Source organism: Papilio xuthus, unplaced genomic scaffold (assembly GCF_000836235.2).
Source record: "Papilio xuthus unplaced genomic scaffold, Pxut_1.1 DF824888.1, whole genome shotgun sequence".
Lineage (NCBI taxonomy): Eukaryota > Metazoa > Arthropoda > Insecta > Lepidoptera > Papilionidae > Papilio > Papilio xuthus.
This window is the reverse complement of record NW_013533761.1, coordinates 4,457,392-4,471,907: the sequence shown is the minus strand read 5'-3', so window position 1 is coordinate 4,471,907 and position 14,516 is coordinate 4,457,392. Positions and strand designations below refer to the sequence as shown.

Genomic DNA, 14,516 nt, shown 5'->3' with positions numbered 1-14,516 from the left:
ATATAAAATGTATGTGTCCTCTTACCCGATCTCTGGAGTCGATGTGCACCTTGCCAGTGTCCAGCAGCTGGCAGAGGCGCGCTCTGTCGCCGCGCAGCGCCGCTAGATGGAACTGCACGTCCGTGCGCGACTCCTTCTGCAACACGCAACACAAAATATTATAAATAAATATGACAGAAGGTTCTATTATTTCTACAAAATACAAGGTATACATAACATTACATAGTTTCAACGCGTTTTGTTGAGTCAGACATTTATAATATCTTCATCCCTTACAACTTCCTCAGTAACACTCAAGGCTTCCTCGAAACGACATCGCCGTGCATTTCGAATCTGTGTTAAATTAATCTGCGGTGTCGTGACGTCACGCGAAGTTCATCAATCACGGCGCACCGGATTAGCGCTAGGTTAATAGATAACCGTTTTATTTCTGTAGTATCGGCACGCGCAACTTATTTCTCGACCGTTTAATCGATTGTGGGAGTCAGCCTGTGCCCCAGGCGGTGCGAATTTGCAAAAGGAACAGATCATATTAGCGCAAAACGCTCGATATTACGCGAATTTGTGTTACGTACAAGATGCGCGTATCACTCTTTTTTTTTACCTAGCCCAAGGTTAACGAGACGTGAATAAAGATTAAAAATTATTTTTAGTCTGACATTTATGGAGCAATAAATATAGGTATTAAAATAAAACTAGTCTCTTGAATTATGTTGACAGTAGCAATGATACCTTCAATTAAAATTCATCACGGAATCTCGTTATATTTTTCAAATAGAAGACTAATTTACTGTTCGTGGGAAGAGCGTCATGTTCCGCAACTCGAGGCGAAGGTTGCACAGAATCAAATCATCTCATTTACTTTCAATAATTGGTTATTATTCGCGCCAGACCGGAACTCAATCTTGTAAATTTAATGGATTTCTCTCTAGACTTGCACTATTCAACGCATTATTTATTAATACTTTTTTTATCAGTATGACAAATTTTCTAACAGAATGAATGTTACGAAATAAAATCTTACCGATATTTCTATTTTTATCTCGATATTTTACTTTTCCTTACTAAAGATGAATTGCTAGTGTAATTGGAACCAGTCTAAATGAATTCGCGGATGTAGAGATGTTGCGAGGCGGCAAGGCATCAAGTGGCCGAGCATGAACTCTGCGGGACAGAGTGCGCCCGCTGCACCGCGGCTTCACGTCACGGGTGTTGCTTTCCTACGGCTCCAGTTTCAACATCACAATCTTCTGATTAAAACTATCTTCGTCTGAGACGTTCGTTGACCTGTTTAATATCCTGGTTAGACTAAAGATGATTTAATGACATTTCATACATTAATGCTTAACATAATAGCTGTTCGTGTCAATTGCTAGTGATATTTTACAATGAATGCCGTGAGATAGTATAGGAAGACACATGAACAAAGACATTCCACCAGTCACGCCTCCCCTCACCTGCCACCACTGTGTGTAGGAATGTTAGAGCGATACCATCCCAGATCTGCCTACCAACACACTACAAACGTTCTAAAGGTTATCAATTATTCTCACAATTTTACTCCTTTTTAATGCAAAATTGCTTACTAATTTACTTTCTCAATATGATTACAAAATCACGTTGTTTTTTATTAGCTTTACGAGGATTTCATCTACAGATTAAGAGAGCAATATCCACTCATATATTAATTAAGCGGGAAACTATAAGTCTGTCAAATATTAGCAATATACTTGCCACTCTTTGAATATTTGTACATGAACATAACTCCACTGTCAAGACGCCATTTTATAATAATGAGACTTTAATGAAACCACTTTTTTGCTATCACCTAGTGCGCTGTAATCTTGTAATAATGTTTAAATTCTTGTAACACGTAAGTACTCGTAGCTTTTCTCTCATTGTATAAACATCACAATATTTAGTTGATAAAGACAGTGAGGCAATTTTCTATTTGAACGTTAATGAATTTACGCCCACATTGGAGAGTCATCTTAAAAATCATGCAAATGCGGATGAGTCATCTACGTGTTCAGAACTCTCAGCGTGTCACTGCACAAGAGACAAGAGGCAATCGGTATACTAGTTGACGCCTTTCTTAGTACTTGACGTCATTACTAAGATTTATGAATATGAATTAGTTGCGTACTCTACAAAATCAAGAGTTGTCAAAAGTGCCTGATCTGCAATATCCGTGACTGATAACATTTATAAAAGAGAGTTTATTTATACCTAACTCAAACTTTAGTAGATACTGTTCTTTGGAACTGTTCCCGAAATATATCAGCTAAATGTGACATGACATTTAGTTGCCTGCAATCACAGTTATTTGCATACAGAACACAGTTCATAGGTCAGGAACAATTATACAGTATGATAAATAATATTGAATACAGAAATAGACTTGATTAAATGTTGAAAATAAATAACGTATTTTCATCGACAATAATCGATTTAACTTTCACTTTACATTAATGCAATATAGAACGAGTGCGATCAAGTATTGTTCGGGGCGACCTAAAAAGTTCAATTGGTCAGTAACCTCTTGTATGTAATCAGGGCGTCAGAGAAATGCTAATCCATCTGGAGCGATGCCAAACTGCAACCTCGCTCGATGAGAAAAGAACACTATGGTGAATATTTATAACTGGTACTATCTTTTATAAAACAAACATGTTAAAAAACCAAACGTCTGACCGTGAGTTTCCCCTATTCTAAAACAGAGGGATGAGAATACGCTTTGCCTTAATGTTTCAATTCACCTTCTTTACTTTCGTCTGGTAAGTTACAGGGCCTAGTATTTCGTTATTACGTCCATGAAAGACTCTATCAAGACATCCTTACTATAACATTCATAATTCATTGTTACATTATCTAATTTAAATGTAATGACACTGTAATGGTCTGCAAGTTGAAAGTTAGCTGTAGGATTAGTGCACAAAGCACGCTGTGGGAACCGTCACAATCGACGATGCGCTAGTGTTCCTTTCCCACCGACACGCAACTTAAATTTTGTTGGTTTTTCTTAAAGATTGATATCTAATGAAAATCTATAGGAGAAGAGTGAATTGTTTTTCTTCTTATATAAATGTTTCTGGATCAAAAAGTATTTAATAAACAATATATGCTGTATTCTTTTCTCACATATTTACAACTATTTCGAGAAGTAAATTTCGCATAATTTAATAAATATAAAAAGAATGTAAAATATTCGATTTTTACGAGGGATATCATTTTTATTGATAATATTGACTGCATTAACATTCTTCGAGTTAGTAACGGTATAGAAAAGCTTGGTTTCCATTGTATTTAAATTGTTATTTGCCATTAGGCAAATTAAAACATTAAATGCATGAAACATAAACATAGAATACCTACATGTTCAGTTTCAAGAGGTACGCCGTATGTTTCATTTCATCACGAACTTTAAATAAACAAGAAGTGTTATAAAATGCAGTCGTAAAAACGGCACTTTCGTTACACATTTCAATATAAGATATTTATATATTTACATAGGTTATAAAATATAAATATCACTAACCATTGGTTTCTGAGATCAAAATGTCTGTATAATACATATCGTTATCCCTGTCATTACCCTTGACAGAAATAATATGTTTTAAACGGGGAATTTGGTTTCAGAAACCAACGGTAAGTGGATAGATGATTTATACCAAAAGGAAAATCATCATCTAAATGTCGCTGAGTAATTTAATCTTATTATTAGTATCTTATAGTTCAAAATAAATTTTATATACCAAAAAGAGGTTTTTTTGTAATTTGCTACTATGCGGGCGTTTCGTTTCTATTCACTGCCGGCAGCGGAGTTTCCTGCCGCCTTATTGATTTGCGCGAGTATCCCGCGCCCTCACATAATAATTTGTAAGCGACATTTTTCATTCAGTTCAGGGTAATTTTTTCTTAGTCGTAATGTTAGATGTCATGAAGTATTACTTATTACATTAGTTTTTATTAGAAATTTAAAACCTATTGTTTCTTTATTACCTAAAGACAGAAACCTGTTTGTCAAGTAGCGATCGTAAAGTGGCAGAACACAGAAAGCGATTAGGCAAATCTTAAAAGTATAAAATTTGAAGGCTCTTGGGAATTTCGGCTTAAGCTTGATTATTTTTATAAATGTATGTAATCAACTTTTACTATACCCTTTTCTGTCGATAGGTACCTAAAACTTCCCCTCGTTGGAACCCCTTTCAATCAATTCATTGAAACAAAAGTGCGTACTCGAATGGCTATCAAATTGACTTGGCGCGCTAATGTTCTATGCGCTGGAGTGTAGGCTCTTTGTAATGGAAAATGCGATCTCAGGGGCTAAAACGCGTTTACAAAAAGAGATGTGCGCACAAATCACCTTTAAATACAAAAAATATATCGCTTCGGTACGTTGATGTTAATGAAACTGAATAAAAAAAACTACACACGAACAAACAAAAAAGTTGTTACTCGTGTTACATAAGGTGTCATCATAATTAGTGAGGCCATGGCAGCGCGGTGGCATGATGTACGACGGAATGTTTTTGCCACCCGGCACGCAGCTAATCTAGCTTTACTGCGAAGAATGTCATCCATCATAGAATACACGCAAACACGAGTTATCTTGACAAAACATTAACAAAAGTAAAGATTTCATGTTACTTATAATATTCGTGAAATCGTAAAACATCAATATTTATTACAAAATTATGTAGATTTTGTTATAGATATATAATAAAAGAAAACAAAGGAAAGTAAATAAAAAAGTATACCCGGAACTAAATTGATGAGTCGGAACATTGCTATCTTCCAATAAGTAAAGTTTTTACGTCGGGAACGTTTTTTTTTTATGTTCTATGGTTCTGTCCCTATTTCAAATAAGATTTTTTAATGATATCTAAAAAAATAAGACTTGTTTTTCTTGTCTATTACACATAATCTGTGTCAATCTCAAATTTCAACAAAAACAGAGTTCCCTAGCTCTCAAGGTCGTTACGGAATTGTATTGAAATTAATTTTTTGCTCTTCGGTGATTTTAAGAGTGGAAAGACGAAGGTCTTATTAGTGGCATATATCGTTAAGTTAGATGCGACCCTGGGATATATTAATATTTTGTTCTTAACTTATTTTAATAAACATACGAAACTAAAAACAACAGTAAAAATATAGAAAAAATGTAAATGAATTGTTATATTTTTTCTACTTAATGGAGCCCATAAAATAAGGTTTCCATATTTAAAAGAAGTATCGTATAGGTGATTTAGAAAACGAAGAACAAGAGCGGATGCTGTTACGTAATGACTTGGCATAAACAGTACAATGGCTATAGGGTTGCCACTTCCAACCGGTATCTATGAGAAATTGTGAATATCACTATTATATGTTGTCTAACTATCGGTCGCCAGCGACTCGGTCCGCGTGGCATTAAAAATAATAATAAGTGTGTTCTTCCAGACAATGTTTTATATGTATGCAAAATTTCATCATCACCCGTTCTGGGGATACCTTCAATCAAGAGTCACATCACAATTTTTTTTAATTATAAGTTTATAACAATTATCTATTAACACAAAAAATTAAATGAAAATATGCAAATCTCATTAGTGTGCTAAGTGACAACCCTATGGAAAGTAGGCAGTAGGTAGGTTCGAAGCCGAATTCCGGACAAGGCGGCGTAGTGATGGACGCGCGGATGTTTTTTGTCTGAAGGCGCGACGTGACCGACAGACATAAACAACTCTCTATTTCTACCGCACCAGCCAGACGAACTTATTCCGAAACTCCTTACTGTCAAACTAAAGGTTTACATCCACAACCAGCTATAGATATAGAATGGAAACAGGTTTTATTATTATATTTTCGTAAACAAAACAAATATAGCACGGCTAAAAATAGCCTGTGTATTAAAAGCCTGTGTGCTTGCAACTCGAAACTGGACACAATTCGCGAGCACTGCACGCAAACCATTCGAGTCTCCATTTAATTGGGAGACCTGATCGAGGTTTTATATGCCCAGAGCAACACCGGACGAAGTAACCACATTACTAGTAAATTTTATACATGCAGTAGATAAATTAGTCTCTTTTGATAGTAATAATTTTTAACAGTCATTGAAGTTTTTAAAAACGCCAGTATTTGAACTTTTTATAAGATTTGTATTAAAACGCAACAAAATCTGAGATTCCCATCGTATTGATTTACACCGAATCAATCATCTTAAATGTAGGTCCTCGCGCAATGTTTTTACAAACGAATTTAAACATATTTTAAGGAATTTCTAAACTGTGAAGATTAGTCGTTAGACACGGCACTTTGATGTATAAAACTTAACTTTTGTGTATTTTCTGCGGTTAATAGATCATTACTTCTTTGAATACGTATCTATCGTGTAAAATTTATACGAGACTGGTTTGTTTCTTTGTTGGATGGTCATTAGCATGTTATTTTAGACGAGACGCCCACTGCTGTCTGTGCTCGAATGTCTAAAATACTCCTTTCGTTTCGGTTATTCTTTGGTTTTCTTTTTAACTAACCATATCTACATTTGTTGTGTGTAAGATAAATAAACCATAAAACTGTCTGAATGTTCACAATCACAAGTGAAAGCAATAAAGATGTAACGAACAGATTGTTGTATGATGGTTGGTGTATGGAATACGTTTAACAACTTGATGCATCATAATATTTGTATATGTAAATTGTAACGATTGGATTTTGTGATCAAATGTTTTATAATTCTAAATGAAATCGTTCTATTAATAAATAAAAGACAGATGAATGCAGAGTAGTTACAAAATGAATAAAAGAGAATATTGTGGAATGAGGACGTGCGCTGTTTTTGTTTTAGAAATTTTAATTGTGTGAATGCGGAAAGCTTTTATCTGTAGGGTTTTTCATTAAAAAGGGAGAAATTTTAACGACAGGACTCTTAAAATAAGGCTCGATAAAATAATGAAATTTGAAATTGAAAAATTTTCATTCCGTTAATTAATAAAAAGCCAAAGGTCGGTCGCGTTAGCAACTGATTAACACAGTCCGTTTATTAGCATTCGTGTCCAACAAGCTAACGCAATAGGACATGACATGTGACCTACAAGGATCGGCATTGGCGGCAAATGTGAACTTTCTCTGTCCGATGACATCAACGCGATGTTGCGTGCTAATATGCTTATAATATCTTCGATCAACAGTAGAAAGCAAACTCTTGTGTCGAGTGGACGCATCGCGAGAAAGCGCGGGAGAATGCGCCATCTTGGAAGCCGCTAAAAGATTCGAGCCTCGGCAAATGAGCTCGACGTTTCAAAGGAAAATGTTTGCTTTTCAGCATGAAATGCGACCGGAAAAGAGCTTCTAAAGAACCCTTTTTGAAGTCTTCAAATTGATGACCTCTTTTGAATTTTAGTTTACAGGTGTAGACTTTGAAGGCTAAGAAAAACAGGTCAAAATATATTTTTCCTTAAGTTTACTAAGTTCCTTAGAGACACTCTTGTTATTTATTCTTTACAGATAAGTTTTACAAACAGATTCTGCACAAAATGTTTAGTTAAATGCTGTCTTTTTTAACGTTGTTTTAACACGATTTTACGACGACGTGGAGTGCAGTCGTCGCAGAGGATATGAATTCCGCAGCGTAATGAGTTGCGACACGGTGTACGACGTCACTTCAAGTTGCCACACTTGTCGGTATCATTGCGGTGTTCCGGTCTCTATAAGTTGGAGAACGTGTTTATTACCAAATCCTCTATAAAATTGCTCTCTTTTGTGATATCTTTGTTCACATCCTATTTTTTCAAAAATGAGCATCCCATCTGTAAAATATAATCTACTACCGTAAAAACAGTACAACATCAAGTTTCCGATTTCTTTGAGATAAGTCTCAGATAGGTAGATATGTAACAAATTATTAAAACGGGATAAACTATGTAGTTCTCGAAACCACGTCGATTGTCCTTTCAAAGAAAATTACATTTAAAACTCATCATCTGCGAACTAATTTCCTTTACAATGTTAAGTGTGGCAAAGATGAAGCTTAATGTTTGTTTACGTGGGCCGGGGTCAACGGCCTCTCGCTTCGCGCCTCACGGCCTGCCCTCGCTTTTTGTTCATCCGCAACAATGCAAGCCAGCTGACAGAATGCAGTCATTGCATAACTACTAACCTAACCACCGACCTATCGCACTAACACAGTTCTGTGTTCAGACTAATGCACTACTGCACTGAATAAATGTTTAATAAACTACAGTGATTAATATGGCTTGAAATCATTGGTTTCAGTGTTCATATTTGAAGAATAATAAAATTATCACAAATACCTATATTTCTTTGTTCAGTCCGCTAATTTGAATTTAAAGTGTTTATGCCCAAAAGAGGATAATTCAATGTTAATCCCAAACAACAAGAAAGCAGTGTTATTGAACTGAAGCAGGCCATTGCCGATATAAGGCGTTTGCACACTATTTTGTAAACTTCATCAAATAATTTTATTAATCCACATCATAAAACTGTAAACTGCGGATCACCGCGTGTTTTATGTCGCCGGTATAAAGATAATATACAGAACTTAAAGGCCTTGTCTGGCGATCTTCAAAAAGCTAATTTTAATCAATTCACCTTCATAAAATTTATAACTAACAGGAAGTACAGAAAAAACTATAGTAACACACCACCAGCGCGAACACAAAAATCGGGCAGATCGTTCGTCTGCCCTTATCTTATTCAATGTTTAAGTGTGGAACACGAGAGAGTATCTTCGAGCGCCGGCGCCGTTCGTGTTTCGGTTGTTTTTACATAACCGTTAATTTGCGGTCAATGTCTGATCTGTCACAATCTGAATACACACGTGTTTATATAGATAATTACGTTAGAGGTGTTGACTTTATGTTACATTAATTAAACAGTTCAATCACACGACTGATCAATAAGTCTGCTAATTCTCTCGCATAACGAAATTCGTTCAATTGATTGAATATGCTTTAATAAATTTCCTAATTGTTATAAAAAAACGTATTGTAATACGAATGGATACAATTTGTTATGATAATACAGTGGTATCACGATTGCTTTAATCTTTAATTGTGGTTTTAATTGGTCATTTGTCATGTCATCAAGTAAGAAAGCGCAACGAAAGTTTGTCTCTAACAAAAAAGGTAATATGCGATAATCCATTCTACAATTTACACAACAACAAACAAAGGCTTTAACAAGGGTATCGTAGTATTACCCCACAAGGTCGCCCGTCTATTATTTTTCATTACACATTGCGCAAAAGTAAGAACTATAGACTTGACAACGAAATTAACAACGCTTTGTAGTCATTAGAGATAAAGATGTGAAAAACAGTACACGGTAAATACTAGGAACAAGGCGGCATTGTGTAGAAACGCACACATACGAGTGACACGCATACATTATGTAAATACATACAACTATTCACAATGTTTGTTTTTGTGTCTGCATCTGTTTTAATCCTTAACTTGTATAATAATGTTCTATGTTTGATTTTGTCCTAAAATAAAATAATTAAATTTTTATGGTCACCCTATTGCCGAGCCCCATTTATTATCAATCCCGGCGAGCAGCAATCAGTGCAATGTGCAATTCATTTGGTAGCAGTGATATTACGTCAATAGTCATAGAGCAATCACGTTCCCTTCGCATATGAATTGAATATTATATATGAACGATTGAGTATAAAATTGGAAAACGTCACATTCCACTGGGCACCAGTCCTATTAGTTCTATTAATTGTCACTAGGAATTTTCTAGATGTTTCAGTAGTATTATTACAATGTGCTAATGTGTTGTAGAAACAAGTTGAAACCTGTCACCTGAACAACAATATGTATGCTAATGCGTGGAGACGACGTGATCGATTTGAAAGGCGGGTGACGTGAGCGGTGACCGATGGCTGTGAAGAAAGAGGCGGAAGCGGGCCGACCTTGAGACCCGCTGCACTCACAAACCAGACCCAGCCAATGCCTAGGCTACACCTAGACTGTTGTTGTTACAACGACATACCTATTCTCTGTAATCGTGAATTTCAAATTGTCCTTACACGTGTATACAAACATAACGTCATCTCTGTTTATTGAAAGAGAACGAACGGGACAGCAATGAAGTTTTAATACATGTGGTACGATTTTTCAAACGATCTGATACAAACCACATTTTGAAAATGAAAACGACATGCTACCTATTTTCTTTCTACAATAAAGACGGGCAAGTTGGCAAACACGCGCAGTATTTCGATCGACGATATTCACTTGTTTTTGTACTATTGCCAAGGTCTTAGTGGCAATTATAATTTATGCTCTAGTAGTCAAGCGAAAAAGGAATTTTTAATTGAGGATATAAATATAGAAACGGATATGATGACATAACATTAGACAGGTTAATTTGTTAAACAAACTCCATATATTATATATAAATCAATCTAAAATCTTCTATAATAGAATCGTACCGATATCTAGTTTAGTCTTAACTTTAGTTATTTGTATATTTATGATAAGCGATACGCAAGAATGATTTCAACGTTATATTAACATATTCAAATCTTTAACAATGTCATTACCAAAGGCGCTGTGTAGAAAGCTTGAAGAGTGGTCACGTTTGTTGCGACACTTGTCACTAGACAGTCACACAATGCGACATGTTTTCATGTCGTTAATATTTGACGAGTCATTGTCCTATAAACAAACACTATCAACCAGTTTGCTGAGTCGCTGTGGTACAACATTGACCTTGAACACCGCGAAAATCTGATGACAAAAGCGACCGCAAGTGATCACCTCGTTAACCGCTTACCTAAGTGCGATCACGATTAAAAAGTCTTAGGAGGTTTAGATTTGAAAATTGTCAAGGTTCAAAAGCGTCAAGGAAACTTTGCAAAAAGGCTTTCCGCACTGCGACGTAACAAATTAAATATTATTGCTTCGTAGACTTGAAAATTGGAAAAGGTAAGCTGAATCAATAACGGATATTCATAGCACATATGGTAGCAGAATGAAAAACATAATTTATTTAAGGCAAACGGCGCGTACGGGAGGTTTAATATTGTAACGTTGTTCTGGGCAATCGATAGGCACAGACGGCGGGCTTTTAGAGAATGTTGCGGTAAATAAAGTACAGGCAAAGCCCTGCACTAAGCTGTAGTATACATAAAGTGACGCAATAAACTGCAGTTTAGCTAATGCACAAATCTTGTCCTTTACTTGTCTACTTAATATGCGAGAGAACTAAAAAGTGGTAAACGTTGTCTAAGCGATTGCACTAAATAGTTAACTGAATATTGATTGAGCAACAAGTTCCTTTTCATAAGTATGTATATTAAAAAAGGAATTAGACTAAGAAATAAGTATTGTACTTATCTGCCTCTTATTGACAATGTCCAATAATTTTCTGCGGAATATTATAACAATAACATAACATATAAACATGTAAGTGAGTTTTGTACAATCGAGAACTATGTATTTGTATATTTTCGCCGCACAGTAGTTATCTATGCACAATACGAGCAGGTTTTGAAGATTTAGTCAAAAAATCACGAATAAACACGAGCGCCGGCCGTGCCAAGAAACATTTTATGTCACGGTCATGGGCGGATATATTTTAACAACAATCATAACCTTGTAGCAAAATTTAAACGTGGAAACATACTATCAAAACTGTGACTACAGATTACGTATTTCAAAAAGTATCAACAAATATTTTTTAAGGGAAATGGGTAATAAATAAGGAAGACCTTGGGACTTTGCGCTTCGGGTTTTAGGTCAACTGACAGCGGCGCAGTTGCTTAACATGTGCCGTCACGACACCGCTCGATACGCAGCTGACAACAGAAAGGAAACTACTAGAAATGCAAACACAAAAGGAAAACCTTGTGTTTTGTCATTATCACGAAAACACCTCCAAACATCTGACACTTACTCGTTGGAATTTTAAAATAAAACGAAACATAAAAGTGTGACTACTTTACTTTGGATTGTGTCTATAGGAGGGACGCAAATATGAATATCTCGCCAAGAGTAAACATTGGAAGCTTGTAGCAAGAGCAACAAAGCATGTAGTTACAGCTATAAATCTATTACATAAGCATAAGTCATTACTCGATACGATGTTGTTAAGTGAGCAAAGGCCTCAATTGGCAATGTGGGCCTAGTGGCATTGGCACATACAATCATTAGGAGTTAGGATGACTTCACGTGGTCGTCACCACTAAACATAGAAATTATTTAAGTGTATAGACTCGCTTGGATTTTGTTGGAATGGAAGCCATTGATATTGTTTTGCTGATGTCAGTTATTTAAGCTATAATAATATTTTGAAGTCTGATTTTTTAAAGATAATTACAGATTACACCTTTTTTAACACATTTTGATAAATGAATCGTTTCCGTAAATCTATTTAATGTGAGCAGAATGAATTTCATAGACATGTTACGCAATAAGTTCCCCTATCTAGAATCTTACAAATTATTCTTCACTCAAAGTCAATTAGAAGCAACTCTCTAATTGCGACAAACAGCGACAAGTTGGACTCTATTATACATGTGAAGACAATGGATCTGTGACATGACATCGTTCATACTAACTTGATTCGTTTTACATTCTTTGTACATAAAATAATTTATAGAGATAAATTTGCATTAACTCTCTTTTAGCGTAATTGCCAGCAATGCGTTAGTGATCTTGAATATTTGATATCAATTAACTAATAATGTCATTATTTCAGGTGTCAGGTACAAACCGCATTACCGCACAGATTACGATCTCGCGGGTATTAAATCGGGTCAAGTTTATCGACCTACATCTAGAATTAGACTTCGAGTCCTACCAATATATATTTGTAACACCAACACATAAAAGACTTCTTAAAAACTATATTATATTCCAAAGATTGTATAACTGAGTGGAACAGAATAGGCATGTCTATTACGATAGTATATTGCGGCTGTAATAGTTTGTAATGACAGGTATGTACTGTAAGCCGGAGTTGCCGAGTGACGCTGGACCTCATACAGAACCAACTTAAGTACTGTGTGGTATTACTTCGTGCAAGCATTATTTTTACGTAACCCAATAGCGCAATACTGCTCTGGTCTCAGCTACTTTATTAAGATGATTGTTTCTAAGATACTATTGTTGCATGAATAATATTTATTTGAAATGCTTACATTTTCATTACACGCATTAAAAATCGCTTAGTGGAAAGTACTTCGCCGACTCTTGAAGCGTTGCAAAGATTATTTTACATTTAAAAATTATTAAGCCAGGACGACGGTTCATAGAGTTAGATAAAGCATTTCTTTTTTGTATGATTTAAACAAAAACACCAGCTAACATTCTCTTGCAAGCCTTATCCTTGTCTCATTTCGCAATGGTCTAATCGGTCGATCACTCCTTGGCATTTGCAAATGCTTGTGTAGAACAAGCTTTCATAATGATCTCAACTGTATTCTTCAGTAACGTGCAACATCAATTGATATACCTTATCCTAAATATAAAATGTTATTTTTGTTTAGGTATATAATACTAAGGAATAAACAGCAACACTAAAATCCTTGACTACGTAATGTGAGTTATGTTTTTTATATTATATATAGCCAAGCTCCTTATTGACATTATGTTTATTATATGAGTGTCGCTGGTTTCATGTCACGATGTTAATATTAATGCCCGTACTTACATCAGAAGTGTACCAAGGCGAGCGGCCAGTAACGGTCGGGTTAGTTTTATGTGCACTATTTTGTTACTAATGTTTCTTGATTTAAAATTATTACACGATTAGGTTTTGTACGAATCCGGCTCATTGTATTAAAAAAAACTAAACGATGAAAGAATACGTGTACAATTTTCAAATTTAATTCTCTCATAATATGAAATTCAAACCAACTTCCTTCTGTCTATCAAATAGTTCTATGCTACGGTTTAATACAGGCATGTATGATAAAATATATAAAAACACAAATAGAATTACTGGACACTAAGTTTAATTTAAACGAAATCAACTTCTTCAAAGACGCAAATGTAATATGTCTTCAGTCTTTCATGGGCATTCATTCGTAGTGCACGCCTGTTGCTTAGAATTGCATAGATCGTCAACCTTTATAGTAACAGTTCGCTTTTGGTTTATTAATTCCAAGTTCGGAAATAAAAAAAAAAAAAAAATGAAGTCGTGTGCAATATGTAACGCCAAATTCATCGATGGGGTTCAGTGTGGATCGTGTAAGAAGGTTCTTGACTTTGGATGCGCAAGTATCTCTGAAACCGGGTGGCGTAAGCTAGGAGCGGATAGAAGAGCCCAGTGGAGATGTGCCTCGTGTAAACTGTCCTCTCCCGCTACCTGTGCACCGGCACAGACTGAGGCCCCTGATGCAGCTGCCTCTTTAGAGACCATTCTTCGCGAAATTAGGGATATGAAGCGTCAGCTCTCTAGTTTACCAGCTCTGGTCGATGACATAAGACTGATCAAAGATGAATTGTCGGAGCTAAAGATATCCTGCGATTTCTCCCACATGAAAGTGGAGGAAT

The 14,516-nt window shown here is 35.6% G+C and overlaps 1 protein-coding gene across 1 annotated transcript in view; it reads right to left on the bottom strand.

The window, feature by feature from the left end:
* LOC106126996 (ankyrin repeat domain-containing protein 29) overlaps nucleotides 1-14,516 on the bottom strand; it is a 20,035-nt gene that overhangs the window by 3,036 nt on the left and 2,483 nt on the right. The window contains exon 2 of the mRNA XM_013324911.1: nucleotides 26-136. Coding sequence (XP_013180365.1) covers nucleotides 26-136 — 111 coding nt within the window. The remainder of the gene's footprint in view (nucleotides 1-25; nucleotides 137-14,516) is intronic.